The sequence below is a fragment of the Myiozetetes cayanensis genome, unplaced genomic scaffold (assembly GCF_022539395.1).
Source record: "Myiozetetes cayanensis isolate MyiCay16 unplaced genomic scaffold, myiCay2020 scf1, whole genome shotgun sequence".
Taxonomy (NCBI): domain Eukaryota; kingdom Metazoa; phylum Chordata; class Aves; order Passeriformes; family Tyrannidae; genus Myiozetetes; species Myiozetetes cayanensis.
The window spans coordinates 134,776,886-134,798,643 of record NW_026086604.1 but is presented as its reverse complement, the minus strand read 5'-3'; the positions used below and the strand labels follow the sequence as shown (position 1 = coordinate 134,798,643).

The window sequence follows — 21,758 nt, the reverse complement described above, 5'->3', positions numbered from 1 at the left end:
GAGCAGTGGGGCGGGCGGGGAGGGCAGCGGGCACCGCCACCGCCCTCCGCGGGGCGCCGACGGCGACGCCCGGGCAGCGGGCACCGCCTGCGCCTCCCGCCGCCCTCTCTTTGAGGGAGGGAGACCTCAGACCTGAGGCCCAGTGTTTTTGGGGACTCGCTGAAGGTTTGGGGACATGTGGTGGCCCCTGGGGCTGGCCGCATGCCTGGCGTGGGGCGGCCTGGCCGCGCTGTGCGGCTCCCGCGGGCTCTGCCCGGCCCCGAACGCCTCCCGGCCCGAGCCGGGGCAGTGCCCGCGGCGCCGGGGGGCGGCGGAGCTCTGTGCCTGGACCCTGTCCTCCGACAGCCTCCTAGGTACGGCCTGCCCTCCGACAGCCTCCTAGGTACGGCCTGGCCTGCCCTGCCCTGCCCCGGGGCTGTGCACGCCTGCCCTGCCCTGCGGCTCTTGCTTGATGGGTTGTTGTGGCAGCTACTAAAGCAGAAATTAAGTGAAGACCTGATATATACACAGATACTACTCTTAAAATTAAAACCAGACTGGCGGTAAGGAGGTTTTTTTGGTTGGTTGGTTGGGTTTTTTTCCCAGTTAATGCAAAATTGATAACCTGACACCTGACTGGCAGTACACCAAGCATTGTAGCTCCCAGGCACGCATAATTGCCTGTAATCGTTATGGTAATTTATATGTTAACGTTACAGAACTCATTTCATCAGGTGACACAATTCCTTGTGAACATTAAGAGATAATAGTGATAAATCTTGTGTAAGCTGGCTATAACAGGATTTACAGTAGAGGTGTTGAGAAACATTGCTAACAGTAAGGGTCCAGAGATGCTAACTCAAAATTTTCACAAAACAATAGCTATAAAGTATTAGGATTATATAATTAATGCAGAATTGTAAGATTGTTGCAAGCAAAAATCCATGAAGATGGTAAACCACACAGTATTAGTTAAGTGTTTTAAAACAATATTTGTCCTCTGTTACCATGGATCGGGGCACAGAACATGTCCAAAGAAAAATGAAGCACATGTTCTGAGTACATATGTTCTGCTACAGCGAGAACTACATCTTCGGAGCCTTTCATTCACTGTTTACATTGCTCAGAAAAGACTTCATCGGGTTTCTCAGGTTACGTGGTGATCACTGCTGTATATGGACTATAGACAGCAGTTACTGGTGCAGTTAAATCTGTTCCGCTACATTGGGCAGCACTGAACTATATTTAGTTGTGGGAATAGCTAAACTCTGTCTCATGTAAATATCTTTTAGGGTTGTATATAATGCAGTGCAATATGAAACTGCTTAGATATGGTTTAGATCTTAAAAATAGCATGCCTTGCTAGATTCTTTTAACTGCAGAATTCAGTCCTACTTTTCAAAAATTACAAACAGAATAAAAACCTAAATTTATTTGGGCTTGCTTTTCATGCAGGCTTAATGTAGATTGTGGCAAATACTTCAGTTTTAGTTGTTTCTGAAGTATTTTGATTTGATTTAGGATGAAAGGTATTAGAAACATATGATTAATTTTTTTAAAAGACATTTTTTCTCTCTTTCATGTTTACAGATCCTTTTCCAGTTGATGTAATCCAGGAAAATTATGTCCGTAATGTGAGAAACTGCATTTTTTCAATTGTCTATCCTACACCTTTTAAATCTAGAGTTCGTCTTGTAGCTGTTTCAAAGGTTGGCTGTTGTTTTTTGTTCCTCTCTAATTAGTAGAGATTCTTAATACATGTATACTAAAGTATATTTTAAAGTATATTTTAATATTCATATGCTATTTATTGTAAAAGCATCTCATCACTATATACTTTAAACATATTTAAAACATTGTTAAACATATATAAAACATGTTGTGAACTGTCTTTTAGTAACAAAATCTGTAGAGAAAACATATTCATTACCACTGAAGATTCAATCATGTTCAAGTACCATCTGTACTCTTTTTTCTCCAGGAAGTTCTTGAAAATATTTTGGATCTTGATATATCTGTCAAAGGAACATCTGATTTTCTTGAGTTCGTCAGTGGTGGGAAAGTGATATTTGGATCTGTTCCTTTGGCTCATAGATATGGGGGTCACCAGGTAACTGTGGCACTCACTTCTTCCAAGTTGAATTACGTAGAATTTTCATATGAGTTATACCTTGATAATACCTGTAAGTACATGAACACTTAGTAACATTTTGATTGCGGATTTGAATTTCATAAGGGGCTGCAGGTGTAAGAAAACTGTAATATTCTTTCTCAGTACCATGTTTACTTCCTCTGCTTCTGTTTATGCCTGAAGCAAATTATCTTTTTAACTTCCATTAGCTGCCGACTCTGCTTAGCACCCCTGCAGCCTGGCCAGCTCTGATTTGTGACAGGTATTATCAACTCAGAGGAGTGAAGAAGGGCAGAGCCTCACTGCAATACCATGATTACTAAGAGTTAAGTTTTATTGCAAGTGGTATGATTATTAATGGAGAAGAATTGTAGAATTTGGTTTGTAATTTCCAGTGAAAAAAAACCAAAACAAGCTGTGTGAGTTTAAAGGCTCGTTATACAAAAGAGGCAGGTCTGTAGCTGTACATCATAGCTGGAAGGTTACTGCCATTATTCTTTTTCTGTGGTTTTCCGATTAATTATTGGTGTGAGTGTGGAAATACAGCTTTAGGGATCAACCTCTTAATGATTGCATGAGACAATGTGTCATTATATTGTGTAGAACACAGAGAACTTACATGTAATTCGTATCATTTCAAGTATAACTGCTATAAATGGTAGAAGAAAATAACTTGATTTTCTTTTTTGTCAGTTTGGTACCTGGGCAGGTCAGCTGGGGGATGGAAGAGCCCACTTGGTCGGAGTATATACAAACAGGTGTGACATTTTTTTAAATGACTGATTCAACTCTGTGTTCAGTTTAGTTGATTGATAGATAGCCTGAGGTGTACTGTTAAAAATGCTAATGGTACTTTTGCAGGCATGGTGAGAGGTGGGAACTGCAGTTGAAAGGGTCAGGAAAGACCCCATACTCCAGGTAAGTTACAGTTATTCTGTGTACACCAAAACTGAATGCTTTCTTTTTGAAATTTGCTTTGGTTTTATGACCTATTCCTTATTTCTCTGTTCTTCGTAGGAATGGAGATGGAAGAGCTGTGCTTCGCTCTTCTGTTAGAGAGTTTTTATGTAGTGAGGCCATGCACTATCTTGGAATTCCTACAAGCAGAGCTGCTAGGTATTTTTCTTTTCTTTTTCACAGTATCTTCATTTACAGGTAATTTTCTGACTGAGTTTGACTGAGCATCAATAATGCAGGGCAGTTAGTTCCCAAGACGATAAATCTTTTCATATGGGTGCAATCAGAACAGAATATACCCCTCCAGTTCCGTAGATTTTTGGATAAAACTTTCCAATAATAATAAGCTCCAGCAATTAATCACATCACTTTTGTCTTTGCTATGCTTTAAAATACTACTTCATTTGAAAACAATATTGTGTACTGTCTGTGTCTAGCAGTAAGCAGCTGTTGTTCACTGGTAAGACTGTCTTCACAGAATTACCTGTTTGAAATGTGGCTCGTCTTGTAAAGAAAGTAAAAAGTGGAACTTAGATTGAGTGATTATATCTGACACTAACCTGCCTCTCCACGGTTTATAATATTTCAGTTGAGTTTCTTCTCTTTAAAATACAAAATAAATGTTCTCTCACCACCGACTTGCAAAAGCAGCAGGGCTGGATTCCTGCCCTGTAAGCAGTAATAATACCTCTAATGTATGTGGATAATCAATGAGTCTATTAATACATTGAACATGGTTAATAAATGAGTCTTTTATTACACTAAAGTTAAACATTTGAATGAATTTTCCTAGAATCCAGCCAACTAGGAAAATGTTGAAAGTGGCTATTTTTGTACTGTTATGGTCAGTCAGTTGCACTTTTTAATATTGGTTGGAAAAATTGTCCGTCACATGAACATATGTTAATACTGGAGGTAGTACTGAATGTAGGCAATTGCTCTCAATTCTTTATTTATGCAAACACCCCTTGAGCAAAGAGGGAGATTTTGTAAAAAAAATTCCAAAACTAATTCTCTTCAAATCCAATGAGACTTAATACCTCACTCATTTGGATGATTTTCTCAGAATCAAGTAACGGATTATTTTCAGATTATCGTGTTTAAAATGTCAAGTTGATTTTGTGTTCTAAGTAGTCTCAGGTCTGTACTCCAACGTTTAAGGCTTCAAAGAAAGTAAATGTTCTGCAGAAGAGGCTTGTATTCAGCTGCCACATGTCCAGGTATCTGTATTTGCAAAGCATCTCCAAATCTCTCTAGCATTAGTTTTATCACATTTGCTCTGTTGAAGTGCAGTGCTTGTAAATGACATTTCTGGTGGTTTATTCACTGACTTCATCCTGAGACCCTTTGCTGTTGCTTGTTAATGCAGAACTTTAAATCTGTCTGAATATCAGCAGGAAAGCATCAGGCAGGTTATAGCCTCTCTTTGCTGTCATCTCAACAAATTGTTCAGCGCCAAACTAGTACGAAAGTCCTCTTTAACTGTGCACGATTTCTACCGAGCACACAGTGTGCTTTAGTTCTCTACTGGCAGATTGGTTAAATGCCTGGCTCTCTCAACTGCTGTACAAGATCTCCAGACTGTTTGCAAGACCTAATTTGGAAAAACCCCAGCTGACATCCATATTCTTCTCAATGGGGAGCTGTTGTACTGAGGCTGGTGGGACGGACTTACAGAGGTCTTGTCACATCTTGGCAGAAGTGGGAGGAAAAGCCTTATAGCTTATCCCAGAACACCCAGCAGGTTGGTTTGTTCTATTAATGTTAAGTACTGCATTCCCAATGGGGTGCTACAGTTTATGACTGTACTGCCAGACAAAGAACACTTCATACAGTACCATTTCAGTCACATACTGGGACTACCAGTGAGCAGTGTCACGCATTAGGTCAAAAAAGTGAGCTAATATGCATAGTCTTCAGGGTGGCCTTTACTTGCATAGGGCTTGATGTTCATGCAGAAAAGCAGGCAGAGCACGTTGGAATGTAAAGTCCAGCCCCTAAGTGAGAACTGGGTAGGGTGGGATATGATCCATCTATCCTTCTGTGAGTGCTGTTCCAAGCTTCTCTGGTTAAGAGCAATTTCAGTGCTCCATTTCCTATGGTTGAGTGTACATCTGTTCTGCTGCTGCCTTCTCTCCAGTAATGGTACTTACCATTTGAAAACTACTTTTATAGTGGGAATGTATCTTTATGTGGCTGCTGAGCTGCCTGGCCAGCCCTTAAGTGTTGCATGTCCATTAACTTGTATTGGTAACTAAATGTTGATACCCCTATTGATTTTTCGTCAGCAATAAAAGAAGTGCTGGTATTCTACAGAAATTTTGCAGAGAGCCTGCTAAGAGTTATAGAGTCAAACAACCCTTCTGGCAGAGGTCTGTTCAAACTAGGAAAATTTAGTAGCATTATTATTAGCATTATTATTCTGACTCCTGTCCCCTGGTGCTCTGACACACACAGTATTTTGTTAGCATCTGAGGTTCGTTCCCTGTATTTGAATTTTTTTGTTTTCTTTTAAAGAACAAAGATTTTCTTCTTCCGACATACCAATTGGTTCCAGATGAGTAATAATAATAATAAAAAAAAAGTCCTAATGCTACTTGTATCAATACAGCTCCAGTAATGGGAGCAGATTGATTTCTAGATACATTTCCCACCTTCTGGAACAATTCACTGCCTGTTCTTTGCAGTTAACAGAACATTCAGTTTGAATATCTAATAGATATCTTCAAAAATAGTGAATGTAATAACAATAATTTAGTTTCAAAGCCACAGTTGCTGTTGCAAGCAACTGCACTGTGTAAGAATTCAGAAAATTTCTTTTCATTATTTTTTGGTACATATTTATCTATGCATACGCCGCATTTTTGGTCCAACTAAATTCTTTCTAAAATTTTATGCTTAAGTATGTAAACCCTGAATCTCGTGTACTCTCAAAATTTAACTCTTGAGAGTTATTTTAACACTGTGCCTGTCTTCAGTCATATTTATGAATGGAATATTGGGTTTGTTTCTTGATCTTTGCTGTGTACCTCCAAAAAGAGTTTAGTTCTGTCTTCTGTGCTGTCTTCAACTCCCTAATAGGTAGCAGATACAAGTGGCTGCATTAAATATCAAGGAGGATTGTTTTTTTCCTGATTTAACAGAAAATACAGTGAAATTACATATGTTATTTCAAAAAGTGTAAGTTGTGAAATATTTTAGAGCATGTTGTTCTAAACACACATCTCAACATTTGGGTAAATATGAAAATGTAAAGTATGTACAGAATTTCAAGGCAAATAAAAAGAAAAAGATTGTTTTTAAAAATCTCAGCATTAAGACCAGTGAAGAAGGGATAATTGTAATGCATCATTAGAATTACGTCTTTTTTGTGTCTTGATAATATTTGAAGAGTTCCTGATTGCTAAGGGTCCTAGATCTGTTCCCAAAGTTCCTGAGACAACAGTATTGGCTCATGTAAAAGGCAACCTCCATCTGATGCATTAATTTGGTTTCTAATTTCTCTGTCAAGATTTCACTGTTGTCCTCAGGGAAGTTATAACTCATTTAATGTTATAATCACACCAATCAGTCACTGAGGTTCCAAGTGAATGCAGTTTGTTTTTTTAGTGCAGCCCCCTTCCCATGAACAGTGTGAATAATGAAAATCGGACAGCATTGTATTAAGTACAAAATAAATGCACCTTGCTAATGAACCCTGATAAGCCTTGGCTTACTCTTTGCCTGTGTCATTTTTAAATACAAAGCTATGCCACCAGAAAGATATTTCTTTTTATGAACAAAATGAATTTATATAAAATGTGATTTGATCTTTGTTGTAAATTATTTCTGCTGAGATAACTTTTTAATGTTCATTTCTTGTTTGTTATAGCTTAGTTGTAAGTGATGATGATGTGTGGAGAGACCAGTTTTACAATGGAAACATTAAGAAAGAAAGAGGTAATGAACATATTTTGACATAATATGTTACAACACTAACTTCATTCTCCATGCAAAAATATGTAATAAAAAGTACTAAATAGGTTTAATTTAATTTATTGAGATATAAAACTTGTCCTGGGAAAATCAGCCCGAAACATACCTTGGTTGAAGAGATGTAGCCCTGTGAACAGGTCTTCTATGACTGTGGCATATGTGTTGCAGGAATATAATGTTTATTTTCACATGCCATTACAAAAATTACATAGGAAAATTTTCCATTGTTTTGGTAGCAGTACTAGGATGGTGGGAATGCTGCAGTGGCTGTGCCATTGCTACATTATCAATGTGATAAGGAGCCCCTGGTGGTCCAGTGGTAAAGGCGCCGCGCTATCACCGCGGAGACCCGGGTTCGATTCCCGGTCAGGGCCACTCCCGGGCAGGTGGGGCTCGTTAGCCCTTAAAGGCAACCCACCTACGTCCTAAGGACCTCGCTGCCACCGTCCAAGCTCGCTTGGCCCCGGCAGATGAACTTTAGGATTAAAGGGTGGGCTCAGTTCCGCGCACACTGTGTCTCACCTAAAAAATCCAATGCGCAGGCTGGAAGGTGGAAAGACCTTCCCCAGATCTTCGCTCGCGAAGACTGGCCATTATTATTATTAATGTGATAAAGAGTGGGATGGTGCAGTATGGGGAAGATCTGTTGGTTCTTTCTCTGTTCCTACCATCTCTGGAGTAATTCTAGTATTAATGCACCAACAGAAGTTTGCCCATGGTTACTGGTATAGCAAATTAAGCTTTATCATTAAAATGTATGTGTAGTGAAGTAATATTACACATTATACATATTCATCTGTTACATGTTAGGCATACTTACAAAAATACCAGTTTAACTGTGCATATAGAAATTCTGTGTGTATAGAAACAACATATGATGGCTTTTACTCTTCAACTGTTTTGTTTTGCTGATAATCTGTTTACATTTAAACACATATGTCTCTGTGTTTAAGGTGCAATAGTGCTACGTCTTGCCAAGTCATGGTTTCGTATAGGATCCTTAGAAATCTTAGCTCGTTCTGGGGAACTGGACTTACAAAGGTTTGAATTTAATCTTTGTAGTAGCTATAATAGCTTTCTCAACAATTGAATATATATTAGAATGCATGTATACACTTGGAATTTAGACAAATTATTTAGAAAGTAAGATTACATAATTTAGAATTACTCATAGGTAACCTGCTATTTTTATACAAGCATTCAAAAGATACCTCATTGGGGTAAAAAGCCTGGGCCTTACAAAATGAGAGAGGTTTTGTAGCTGAAATAATTCCGGTAACTAAGCACTAGGGAGGAATTGTTTGCTTTGGAAAGATTTGTAAATTGAAAGTATAAGTTCCTACATTTTTTGTAGTTGTCTGTGAAGCTAAATTAACAGAAATATGAAATAAATCATTAGCATAAGTATGTCATATAAAGTAGGCTCTTCAGAAACATGCAGAATTAGAGAAGTATACTAGGTAAGAAATCATTGCACAGTTTTAAGCCTCTCAGCATGACAAATTTTTAGGTCTACTGTAAATATTTAAAAGGAGCAATAGAAGTTGTTTTGGGATAATTACAAATGAGGAATAACTCATACAAGCAGTTGTACATTGTAGTAACTGATAATTCAGTTTAATTTCCCACATAACTCTACACAGCTAGTACTCTTTGTTTTGTTTTGTTTTTTAATCTTGGCAGATTTTTATTGTAAAACTGGAAGACCGAATTAGGGAACTGTTTTTAAGTTATGCTTTGGGTTTTTTGGGTTAAAGTATTTTTTGGTTAAAGAATTCAGCCATAAAATTTTCTTTTTGAGAATTCCGGTGAAGAATTATTCCTTGTAATTGTATACTTTTTTTTGGATATGCAAACTCTGTTTTCCTAAAAAAGGGATATTGCTGCATGCCAAACCAGATCCTATTCTGCTCTGGAGGTTTAATGTGTGGAAATAATCTTTACTCTGTGTGGCAATCTCCAGCCGTGTTTATCACTGGAACTTTAGGGTTAGGTTTATCTCTAAGCATTTGGAAGAGCTTAATCCCATACTCACTGGAATAAATCGACTAAGTTTTCTAATAACTATTTGTGGCAAGCTGTTGATTAGGAGTTTGCTGTTTGAAAACAAGAGTTTTGAACGATGAGTTCTAAAAGCACCAGTTTTGTTTAAAGAATTCTGCCTCTCCTATTACAGAAGATTGCTGGACTTTATCATCCAGGAACATTTTCCATCAATAGCTATGAATGATTCAAATAGATATCTGGTAAGTCTTTTTTTAAAAGTTATTTTTAATTTCTACAAGTGTGTGAGCAAAACTTACTCAGTGCTCTTCAGAGTTTCAGCTTTTAAAAGGTTTTAAATGTTGAATTAAGCTTTCTAGTTTTTATTAGCAAAAGTTTATTAATTCTATGCAGCAAAAATCTGCTCCTTGATTTTTTTGGTTTCTCAAAATCAAATATGATCGCTCTTCACCACTTTTTATTATGGACATGTTTATTGTGAAGCTTCCATTTTCTGTTTTTTTTTTTTTTTCTTCCATTTGCTGTTATATTTTGCTCAGATTTTGAGTGAGCAGTGGTCATGAAGTTTTTCTAAAATAAATGTAGTATATACTGTACATTCTAGTATACACACTAGTATATATAGTGTATTTGTGGGTTTTTTTAATTTTACTTTTTAATTTCTTTTAGGGCATCTGTAAATACTTACTTAACTATAGTATTTGCTGGATAAGTTCATTATGCACTTGCATGATTTAGAATGTGAATGAAAAGTCCTGACAGACAGATATACATTTTTAAAATAGAATGTGTTACATATTTCTAAGGTGAATAAAATGTTTATGTCATTTACTACTTTTGATACAGAGGACTTGAAGTAAAAGATGTATTTGGTTTTAGGAATTTTTCTCTACAGTCGTATCAGAGACTGCAAATCTGATTGCATTGTGGATGTCTGTGGGGTTTGCACATGGTAAGCTGCACTGGCTTTACAGGAGGGGCTTTTTATAGTCATATGCTTAAAAATGGGGTTTATTTTTCACTTTTGTCTTCAGTTCTTCTGCTGTCTCCTGGTGGGAGCGCGAATCCCCAGAACTGTTACAGCAGTCCCGTGTACGAAGACAACGTGTCAATGCCACGCACAAGTTTAGCTGCTCTGAATTTGATCCATCCGCATAAAAACCCTGCCTCTTATAGCACGTGGGGTGCAGCGCTGCCCACCTTTGCTGCAGGTGTCCATTATTAAAGCTAAGGCAGCGATGCGCTGCCGGCCCAGCCGTGGCCCTGCCCGAAGGCGGAGCGGCACCGCCCGGCATGGGGAGCGAGGGGCACACCCAGCGCCTCCTCCTTGCCCTGCCTCGAGTGGGTGACTTTCCAGAGCCTCGTTGCTGAAAAGTAGCTGCTCCAGAATTCTCAGGTTCAGTGGATCTGTTTCACAGCAAATTCCCTACAGACTATGGGGTCAGGTGGAATTTTAACTTTTGTTTCTCCTCTTTGTTTAATTGTAGGTGTGTGCAATACAGATAACTTCAGTTTATTGTCCATAACAATAGATTATGGTCCATTTGGATTTATGGACTCTTATGACCCAAGTGAGTGTAGCACCTGTTTTTAATTTTTTTTTTACGTAAATTCTTTTAATTAAATTATTTAGTTTCTATGTGCATGAAAACTCCTAACATTATTAGCAGAAAAATCCTCAGCATATGTATTGTTTGAAGAGCTTTAGGGAAAAAAATTGTATCAGTGGCCAGTTTCATGATAGACTGTACAAGTTGCATTCATGAAATGTTATTGTTAAACCAATTTTCATGAGAAGGTTTCCACTTGAACTTCATCAGTTGAATAGATGCTGCAACAGAACATTAAAAACTAAAAATTATGTATTGCTGGAAGTAGCCAAAAGCAAAAGTGCAATACAGTAATTTTGCGTGCATCAAGCTCTAGCTTTATAGTCACAGCAGCTAATTATATGTTTGAAGAAAACTAATCAAACCTACACAACCTTTCTTTAAAAGTATGAACTTGGTCTGGGATTGATACATATATAGATCCAGTATGTCATAAATACGTATTATTAGATTATGGTTTAGTGGTTGTATCTGAGTAAGCTTCAGAACCAGCAGTAATTATCTCACTGTGTGTTTTCATGAGCTTGCAGCCTCAAATTGAGGAAATCTCATGAGAATAAATGTCATTGTTTTTACAGTATTGAATTATTATTATATATTATTATATATTGAATATTCTATTATGTGCTGGGTTGACCCTAGCTAGCAATTAAGGACCACAAGCCACTTGTCCACTCCCCCCTGCTGCAGAATGAGGGAGGGAATTGGAAAAGCAAGGATGAGAAAAAGCTTGTGGGTCAAGATAAAGACAGTTGAGTAAGCAAAGAGGAAAAAAAAGGGGCAGGGGCGACCAACAAGTTGCAAAGGCAACTACTCACCACCTCCCACCACCAGACTGATGCTGAGTTGGTCCCTGAGCAACAGCTGCCTTGGAAAAACTACCCCGTTTTAATTGCTGAGCATGATGTTAGAGGGTATGGAATATCCCCTCGGTCAGCTGGGGTCAGCTGTCTCAGCTGTGTCCCCTCTGAGCCTCTTGGCCACCCCTACCCTAAATTTCTGGGCTTGCAGAGTGAGAAGGCCTTGATGCTGTGCCAGCACTGCTCAGCAACGTGTAAAACATTGCTATCAGCAATGTTTCCGTCACAAGTCTCAAACACGGTGCTGTACAGGCTGCTGAAAAGAAACCTTACCCTGTCCCAGCCACAGGCAGTGCATCCTAGAGCCAGATGAAAGTCTTTAGAGTTAAAATTCAGATTTGAACCACTTACCAGATCTGACACATGTGTCACAGGTCTCCTCCTTAATGCTCTGTTTATTGTTGGTGTCCTCTGAGGACTCAGGCAGTGCTGTGTGCATTGATCAGCTTACCTGCATTTGGTCTGAGCAAGGGGTTCATGCTACATCCACTTAGATAGGCATACATTTTACTTCTGGATACTTACAACTTGCCTGGCAGGTATTTGTTATCTCTCAGATAATGGATTTGCATACTGGAACCCATTAGCCCTAATTTTTACGTGAATACATAAAGTTTGCTTGTACAACCAAAAAAAATCTTGCTTAGGTGTCCTATTAAATACATGTTTATTAAACATGAGACTTTTACAGAAATACTTATAAATCCTGAATCTAGTTGAACATTTGTTTGCTTAATCTGTGTGATAAATAGTAGTGCTATATGTAGAAAAAAACATTGTTTCTAAGTGTAAAAGACATTGTTTTTAATGTGAAAATGGTCTTTTTCAGTTTAAACATTGAATTTATTTTGTATCTTCAAGTAGGAAAATGTCACTTGTGACACATGAGAACTTGTCTGTGAAGGATGTGTTCCTTAGATTTGCAACTAATAGATCTTGAGTTAATTCACTGTAAATAAGTATCCTTGTGATCTGACTTTAAATATTTAGTAGCTTTAGGTCTTTTATGAGTTCACTCTCAATATTTTAACATTGATTGTTTATTGTAATTGCTCTGTTATGGAAAAGAAGTGTTTTGTTTGAAACAGATTTTGTTCCAAACACATCTGATGATGAGAAGAGATATAAAATAGGAAATCAGGCAAATGTGGGGCTGTTCAATCTGAGCAAGCTCTTACAAGCTCTAAAACCTATATTGGATCCCAGGCAAAAGCAGCTGTAAGTAATCTTTGAAATATCTTAATGCTTAAAAGAAGTAGTGAGATGGGAGACCCTCTAATCACCATATGCATAGGAAAGAAAGTGATTAGCTTTTAATTTTTTTTTGTTTTTTAAGTGGAAATTGATTCTGGATTAATTGTTGGCCAGAATAAGGTTGGAGGGAGGGGAGAAAGGTGTTCACTGGTCATAAATAATAGCAAAATAGGACCACAAAGAGGTACTCGATCTTGTGTGATTCATTCTCCTTTCACCGAGGTAGGGCCTTTGCCTCTAGTTTCCTGTTTTAAGTTTCTCTAGCTCTTTCTTTAAGAAGCTCACTTTTGAAGACCCTGCATCCTTCTGAAGTAACGAGTTAGTATTTTAAGAGCCTGTTGTAAATATTCTTATATGAAGAATGGATCCCAGATGATTCAGAATATCAATGTTTCTGAGATATCACTCAGAAGGAGTTTTCTTTGTTTAGTGTACAGTAGGACTTTACCCACAGTAGCATTTTAGTTCCATAGAACTTGACATTTCTTTTGGTTTTGCAGAGCTTTCTTTTGTTTTTGTTTTTGCAGAGCTTCCCAGATTTTGGAGGGGTACGGTGAGCACTATTACAGCCGGTATGCAGTTTCAGAACTCAAACCTTTTAGTCACAGTACTATAAATTATATTATGTAACAATTTACTAACTTTGTTATTATTTTCAGTTTCACAGAACTATTCAAAGCAAAATTGGGTCTTCTTGGGGAGAACGAGAATGATAACTATTTGATTGCTTTCCTCTTAAAAGTGAGTTTACTTTGCTAATTTTGTTGGCAAACACCTGAACTGATACCCCATACTGGAAAAGCACTGATAGAATGATCTTTATTTCACTAGATTATGGAAGATACAAAGGCTGATTTTACAATGACATTTCGAGAACTGAGTGAAATTACTGAAGACCAGTTAAGGGAGCTCCATATTCCTGAGGTATTAATACAAGTAAATCAAGTTGGACATAACCCTGATGTACTAGAGGATGTCTTGAGCCTGATTTATCTGGAAAATATGTCATTATAGCATTATTAAGGGAGAGTAAGGCTAATACATCTGTGCCATGCTACCACCCCTTGTTAAGACTGTGTCTGATAATGAAGGATATGTTAATGAAAAGTGCTAATGGAAGGTGCCTTAATGAAGAGTGCTGAAGTCAGATTTTCAGCCTCTGGTACAGGTCCAAGATGAGTAGTCATAAATTCTTATACACAGGTGGGAATGTGTTTTCTCCACATTTAAGGTGGGTCTGCTACAAAGACCTTTCCTCCCCCTCCCCTCCTTTTTCTTGTTGTCTTGCTTAAGAATACCTTTTATCCAACAAGTGAAGTTGGACAGGGCTCATAACGAAAATTTCAACCTCAGGTCAACTGAACTTTTCCTAACATGGGTTTACCAGGTGGCCTAAACCTCTGCTCAGGCCCATCAGCTTGTCACAGTATGTAATGATAAGTGAGATCCCATCTTGTCATAAACTCTTGCTAGAGCCCTTTGCCCAGAGCGGTCTCTGCCCTTTCTTGAGCACAAGATTGGTTTTAAATTTAACTTAAAGCATAAGAACACATTTTGCTATGGTTTTCTGCTCAGCCTGCTATGCCATCCTGTGTTGCTGCTAGCTCAGCCTAAATATATTCTTCAGGACCAAGTACAACCATAAAAGAGATGAGAATATTTAAAAGATATCAAATTTTTACCTGGATTTAGTGCAGTCGTTGGAAGTGGAAATATAGTTGAAATGTTTGAACTGGAGTGAGATGCTAGGCGAGTAATAACTGGGTAAAAATGCAGAGGGGAAATTCTGAAAAGCTTGTATGTACCTAATCTGGAAAGAAAAATAGGAAGCCTTTTTGCATTCTTTAATACAGTGCCTTTTCCACGTGATGAATATTGTTCACTTTGCCTGGGAAAATTCATTGCCTTCCCTTACTTCTGTTTGTCTTTGAAACTATTTTAAAATGAGACCAAGTGGACTTACTACGTTGTTTTAGGAAGAAGCAGAATGACTGTATGTAAAGCACAGAATGAAAATGAGGAGTTGCTGTTTCTCCTTCTAGTTTTGTCCAAGATAATTAAGTAGTTTTCCTTATTATGTTCTGCTAAGAGGTCTGTCCTGACCTTTTCTATGAGCTTGAAGCCATTAAGAGTTAAAAAGTTGAGATATTCCAGAGGTAAGCAATAAAGAAAAAAAAAGCTGTAGCTTTGGAGTTAATATTTTGCCCAGGGTGCAATAAAAGGATGGGTGTGTTTGTAAGAGAAGGTATTTTGGTCACAGAATACAAGGGATTTTTCCATTTCTTAGTGGCCTACATGTGATAGAAAGAATGAAAGCCACCCTCATCCAGTATGAAGTCACTCCTGGATTACTGCAGTAGTGGAATTTATGGCAACTCCATCTCCCCATCTTTGAGGGTGCTGGCTGAGGAACCAGCAGTCGTGGTGTAGTTGTGACCCTGCTGTTACACCAAGGGTCATTTCCAGCCTTCATTTGGTAGCAACCCCATCTCTTTTATTTTCACACAATAAAATGATTTAGCCCACAAGTTCTGAGTCCCAAAACTGATGTGGAAAAGCAGGTACAATTTTATGCTGTTAAAAAGTTTTAGTTGTTTTAAAGAATTTTAACTTTAAAATAATTTCACCTGCTGTTAATTTACACACCAATACTTTATCAGTAGCAAAGTAAGTTCTCACATTGATTTGTAGATCACTTATGATTTTTTCAACTGCACATCAAAATTAACCTAAAAATGCCAGAAGCCTTTGGGAGCACCAAAGCAGTCCTCACATTTAATATTGACTGGAAACATTCTGAAATTTTAGTAATTTCTGTGCCCATCTTTATGATCAAATACGGTTTTCATTATATTTTTTTACTCCTATCCCTTAAAAAAAAAGAACCCCAGATGGGATCAAAACTTTTTTTTCTTGCCTTAAATTTCCCTTTTTTTCCTTATATATCTGTTGCTTACCTCCTTTTATCTATGTCCATTTCTTTCTAATCTGTTCTTTCCCTGAAGTTCATTTTTTATCTGTGAGCTTCGGCTTCTTTCAGCTGAGCAATATGAAGCAGCTGTTAGCTCTCAGTCAACCAGGGAAGCCTGGTTTGTGGTTGTCCAGCACTGGAGGCAGTAACCCCAAGCTCTGATTTCTTGCTGTTTGCCTTTTCCAAGTTCTGTCTCCTCTCTCACTGATTCTATTCTTTTCCTCAGTATTCTATTTTAATACAGAGGAAAAGTTGCTAGTAGAATTTTGAAGAAGAAAATTCTTGAAGGGTCATCATATATTTCTCTCTTAAATCCTTTTAATATTCATTATCCTGGTTTCAGCTGGGATTTTCTTCCTAGTAGCTGGTACAGTGCTATGTTTTAGATTTAGATTGAGAATAATGTTGATAACATACTATTATTATTAAATTATTTCAATTATTACACTTTTATTATCTCAACCCATGAGTTTTCTTACTTTTAACCTTCTGATACTCTACCCCATCCTACCGAGGGGAAGAGTGAATAAGTGTTTATGTGGAGCTTAGTTGCCAGCTGGGGTTAAACCACAGTATTCTTTTGCTTACTTTTGTTTTTGCTTAACAGAAAGAAAATTCTTATTACTTGCCACTAACTGTTTCTTTCTCTTTAGGAGTTTTGGGCTCTCCAGGATCTGGGTAAACACAAATTATTTTCAGAATGGGTTACTATGTACCTCTTGAGATTAAAGCGGTAAGTCTGATGCATTTTCAAGTGTGTATTTGCCAGAATCAGGCAAATTTAATCTGCAGTTGTTTTTCATAATCTTCAGTGGATGTAATAAAGTGGCCCAAACACGGTTTCATATGCCTTTTTTGGTTCTAGATTGTGCTGGATTCAATAATAATTACTATTGTAGTTCTGTTTTGACACACAGCTAAATAAAAATTACATGGGAGGAGTGGTCTGTATTTTTATCAGATTTCTTTGGTTAACAATTTCTGTTAAAATACCAGTCTTACAGATTCAGTCCAAGAATCACAAAGAGGCTTTGCAAATACATAGGAATGAACACTGGTAACATATATATATATTTACTATGCAATAACATTGCTTTATGATGACAGTGGATAGAAGTTGAACAGTCATGAATACTCAGACTGTGTTTGGAAAATGCTGATGTTGCATAGATAGGAATGTTAATTCTTTTGTCTTAATAAAGAATGTAACATGTTTTTCTTAGTTGTATATTGTATGCATGGCTAATAGTAGTGAAAAGACATATATTTTAGGTACTTGGTAATTTTATTCAATAAATACAATTCTTAGGAAAAATTAATACAGGATACAAAACCTACAAGAAGGTGTGCAGTCTTTTCCAAGTCTAATCATTCTTAGAGATTCACACCTGCTTCCGCTTAACACAAAAGCAGAACACTTAATGATTTTAATGAAAGTCAGATATTTCTAAAAATAAATCAGCATAATCATCATTAGCTAAAAGCACTTTGTTTTTCTTCTTTTGGTTTGTTTTCCATGTATAGTAACAAGGGTGATTCAGACACCAAAAGAAGAACAAGAATGATAGGTAAGTAAAGCAATCCAAAGGAACTGGATAATTGGAAATGGCAAATAAGTCCTTACAAAAGTTTCTTTGGTGTTAGTTATTTTTCCTTTTGGGAAGAACTAAAATGTACTGTTCTATGAATGGGAGAAACTCTCATTACATTGCTGCAAGTCTTGTAACCCTGTACATTCATTGTGGCTGTCTCTGGTTATGTTATGGTCACTGTTATGATTAGAATCTAACCATGTGTGTATGGCTAGATTTGTGAATATGTATGTACTTTTTACATAAGCCAAATGACCAAGTAATTCCTTGACTACAGTGAGGCTTGCTTCCTCCTTAGATATCCTGCCTTTCCCCTCCTTAAAAAAAAAACCTTAATTTAATTGTCTGTGTTTATGAAGAAATTGGTCTGACACAAATCCCTTCCATTATGAATACAGTCAGAGTCAGATCAGTGGATTGTGTGGGAATGCTGTGGCTGCTGCCCAATTTGTAACTCTTCAGTATAAGGTAGGGTACTTTCTGAAAGGGCCCCTAGGATTTGATTTCCTTGTGAGAGATGCCCTTCCTCTTTTGCTGTATCCGCTTTTCCTGAGTGCAAGTAACATCTCCTTGATCTGCACTTCCTTCCTTCAGCAGTCTGGGAATGTCTTGGTTTGCACTTCTCAGAACTTTGGCATTGCTCTTGTCCAGTGATGAGCCTGCGGTGACAGGAAAGGTTCTGGTAGGCATCCTGTGCTGGCTCAGTGGACCAAGATTTGTCTTATGCTTAAATATGCCCAGATCCTTTCAACATGTTATACAGAATTCAGGTTTCTGATAGTCACCCACTTTTTTTAACTCACCTGGAGAAAAAACTCCTTGTGGACTGTCTAGTCAGTCATAGAAGGCAAACGAAAGTGTTTTGATTCTCCAAGTTATTCTAAACACAGAATGGCAAAGGTACTGCAGGTAAGCATCACAGCAGAAACAGTGGATATGAAATTCCAAGAATGTTTTTGGGTTTTTTTGTTTGTTTGTTTTCTTTTGCATTTTTACATCCATGCATTTAAATAGATCACTTAGATGCCCCTGTGGTCTCTTTAAAATTGTTTGGTTTTTCTTTTGGTTTGTTTGTTTAAGCATTTGCTTGAAACAGCTGTCCCTTGTCATTACAGCTTGCAGCAGAAATCTGGCTCAACACAGTCAACTGCATTTTTACCCAGCCTTTCATATTAAAGACAAAACGGTTGTGGGTCTTCAGATTTTTATATGGGTTGGGAAGTCACACCTTAATTATATATTGCTGTCTTTGACTGACCCTGAACGTATTGCCATTAGCACCTCCTTATTCATCATCTTTCCCTAATTGTTATTATGTGTCACTTCTCCAAGTACATTGCCTTGAATCATTTGAAGTTGACCAATTATTTTTATTTTTTCCTCCCTTTATTTAGTTTTCAGTTCTTAGTAGTACTTTATCTTATACTGCCTAAATTTAGCTCCTTAAGAGTTGATCAAAAAGTTTTGACAATCGAAGTCTACAATTGTATTTCTTTACAAAAGAAGCATGTAAAAAAAGATGTAGACCAGATCATGCTTTTAAGGCCACAAAATTTCTTTCCCTTTGTCCTTTTATTATCTTGCTTGTCTTACTCTTTCATAATTATCTTGTCACTTGTGTTAATTACAGATATTTTTAACTCCACTGTGAAACTTGTCAATTTGCAATTGTTAAGAAGATATTTCTGTGACAAATATTCTCCTGCTAATATGACTCACGGTTTTAATGTAAATGATAATTTTTGTATGAGTCATATGTTAACTTTTTCACCTTTTAAGTATTCTTTTTAAGTAGTTAATACACTTTACTATTGAAAACCTATTTACTGAACTAAATCAAATACTTGGCCAGAAAAATTGAGAGAGAGAAAAAGGAAAGTTGAAACAGTAGGTTATAAAAACTACAGTTGAAATGCAACATTAAAGGCCTTTATGGCTAAACTTCTGTTATATGATATAGGAGTATCTAAGTACATATACTTTAGCGGATATCTTAATAATTAATAATCCCTACGATGGTATTGACAACATTGAAATATGCTTTCCAACAATGTAGCAGGAACCCAGGCCATGGTAAAACTCATCACACTTGAAAAGTCTGCTGTTCCTAATGTTCCTAATGGGATATTTGTTATGTATCAATGTCACGTTCCTTACCATTCTAATTTTTGTTTGGCACTTTGGCTCATTGTGCAAGTTTAAAAAAATCCTTTTAGCAACTCATAAAAATAAATAGATTGATTAATTCCTTTTCCTTTTTATGCTTTTTTTTCTTCATCTGCAAATTAAACCTTCTTGAAGATTTCAATGACACGTTTCAATGACCGTATGTTCCTTTTGTTGAATGTGTCTAACTAAATTTAACATTATTTACTCTTGGTTTCAGCTGTTAATCCTAGATACATACTTAGGAATTGGATGGCAGAATCAGCAGTGCAAAAAGCTAATTTGAATGATTTCTCTGAGGTAAAATTATTCCTTTTTTTCTTGACATATTTAATAATAATTGGCATAATAGCTAATTGCATTTACACTTTGAACTGTACTGGGCTTTGACCAACATTGTACTAATACCAATTACTGTTTTAAATATTAACCAAAATATTAATAGCATTAATTATAAATAGTAGTGACTATATTAATAGTAGTACTAATAATAGTAAGCAGTTCACGTGATAGTATCTGGAACCAGGAGGGTGGTGGAAGAAACTTTTCTTGTTTGCAGGACAACATTTTGTATAAAAACTTACCCATTTTTAATTGCTTCCAGGTCCGTCTCCTCGAGCAGGTTTTACAACATCCCTTCCAGAGACAGGAGGCTGCAGAGCAAGCAGGCTACTCCCTGCGCCCCCCAGCTTGGGCCAAGGACCTGAAAGTAAGCTGTTCATCCTGAGAGAAATTTGAACAAGCAGGAAAAACAATCCAGGTCGAAGCTCAGGCCTTCACACAGGATTAATGGACCACTCTCCTCCCTTATACTTTGTGGACTGGAATCTGCTACTTTACTAGGCAAGACAAGGTCTTTACCAACTTTTTGAAGTGTAAGATTAAAGAAATGGATCACTATGTGTGCTTGCATCAGCCAATTATATTGGTGTTGATAGCTCTGCCTTTTGCATTCTTCTGTTCATTACTTTGAGTAACAATATTTAAGTTCTGCCAAAATGTCACACTTTACCTCTCAGAACTCATAGCTGACCAGGTAGGTCTTAATAGCTTTTAGTGACTGTTCAGTTTAAAATCCATCTAAACTAGTTTTAATACTATGGTATTTTGATTCATTTTCTTCTTGCTGTTACACACTGGTCAAATATCATTGCATTCTGCAGACGTAGATTTTCTTAAGTCTTTTGCAGAGCTGGTACAGGGGATCATCTTACACCTTGACATCTCTTTCTGATCTTGTTTTGTCTCCTTAAAATGACAATAGAGGCTTAAAGGAAATTCAGTTAAATAGTGACCAAAGATGTCTGTCTTGGGAGTGACTTATCCCAGAATAAATTTTGGCGTCTTTACTGGTGTCAGGTGCATATCAAGCCTGGACCACTGCTCTTTGAAAGTGTATCTTTTGATAATAGTAGAAAGATTGTTGGTGCATGCATAAAAAGCCTCAAGAAAATTTCACCAATTGGACCTGGAAAAGGGTTGTCTTGGAAATATCTCACTATGTAGGTAGTCAGGTAAATGTATCTTTTGTTATTCAGCCACCTTTTGTAAGGGACTTAGAAAAATCATGCAGGGAAAGTATTTAAAGGTCTTTTGAGCCCTGGGTCTTGCTATTTATCCTTGTTTGATACTCTAGTTCCACAAAATTTAGTGTATAATTAAGGCAAAATTAATACATCAGCAGTCATGGCTAACAGTATGCTAGAAAATTTACAGGAAAAAAAATCACTTATTTGAGGGCTTTGTTACTTCTTGATGTTACCTTGTCTATTCCCAAATCCAAAATGCATTGGTTTAGGATCTCCAAATTTTGTGAGTGCCACTTGATTGAAATAGAGGCTATTAGTGGTATAATTAAAATTTCACAAATCTATTTCTAGAAATATAATTAGTGTGGAAAAAATTTATATTATTAGAAATCTTCTAGGGACTGAAAAAATATTTGAATGCCTTTATTTCTTAGCTATAGCCAACACAATTATTCAGGATGGTTTCCCCTCAGATACACAGCTGTTCAAATGTAAATGCAGTTGTTCAAATGTAAGTAGTATAATGGGAGGCACAGTGCAGATACTTAAATACAGTTTTCTGAAATTCCAGTCTGAAGTTGAAGCAACTTACCCACCTTCAGCCTGGGTAGCATTCCTTGTGCAGGTAGAAAGTGCTCTCCTTCAATCACTGGGATCAGTGTTTGAGCTGGCACTACCTCCAGACCAGAGGTGTGGGCTGCTGGGGGTCTGTCACAGCCCTTTAGCACTG

The 21,758-nt window shown here is 37.2% G+C and overlaps 1 protein-coding gene across 1 annotated transcript; it reads left to right on the top strand.

Annotated features, from left to right (window-relative positions):
- The first annotated feature begins 15 nt into the window (after positions 1-15).
- LOC126640665 (protein adenylyltransferase SelO-like) lies at positions 16-20,436 on the top strand. Its single transcript, XM_050316652.1, has 19 exons — positions 16-353; positions 1,570-1,688; positions 1,961-2,089; positions 2,804-2,868; positions 2,972-3,028; positions 3,128-3,226; positions 6,939-7,006; positions 7,996-8,083; positions 9,219-9,288; positions 9,926-9,998; positions 10,534-10,617; positions 12,605-12,734; positions 13,298-13,342; positions 13,430-13,511; positions 13,602-13,694; positions 16,395-16,474; positions 17,266-17,309; positions 19,720-19,799; positions 20,104-20,436. Exons 1-19 carry the CDS (start codon positions 176-178, stop codon positions 20,224-20,226), a joined length of 1,707 nt encoding a protein of 568 aa, XP_050172609.1. The 5' UTR covers positions 16-175; the 3' UTR covers positions 20,227-20,436.
- Positions 20,437-21,758: the final 1,322 nt, after the last annotated feature.

What these genes read in the sequence shown, in the direction of transcription:
- LOC126640665 (XM_050316652.1), top strand. Translation starts at nt 176, where the DNA reads ATGTGGTGGCCCCTGGGGCTGGCCGCATGCCTGGCGTGGGGCGGCCTG. An exon ending in TGATTGCTTTCCTCTTAAAA is followed by an intron (nt 13,512 to 13,601) that starts GTGAGTTTACTT and finishes TTATTTCACTAG; the next exon opens with ATTATGGAAGATACAAAGGC. An exon ending in TACCTCTTGAGATTAAAGCG is followed by an intron (nt 16,475 to 17,265) that starts GTAAGTCTGATG and finishes TTCCATGTATAG; the next exon opens with TAACAAGGGTGATTCAGACA.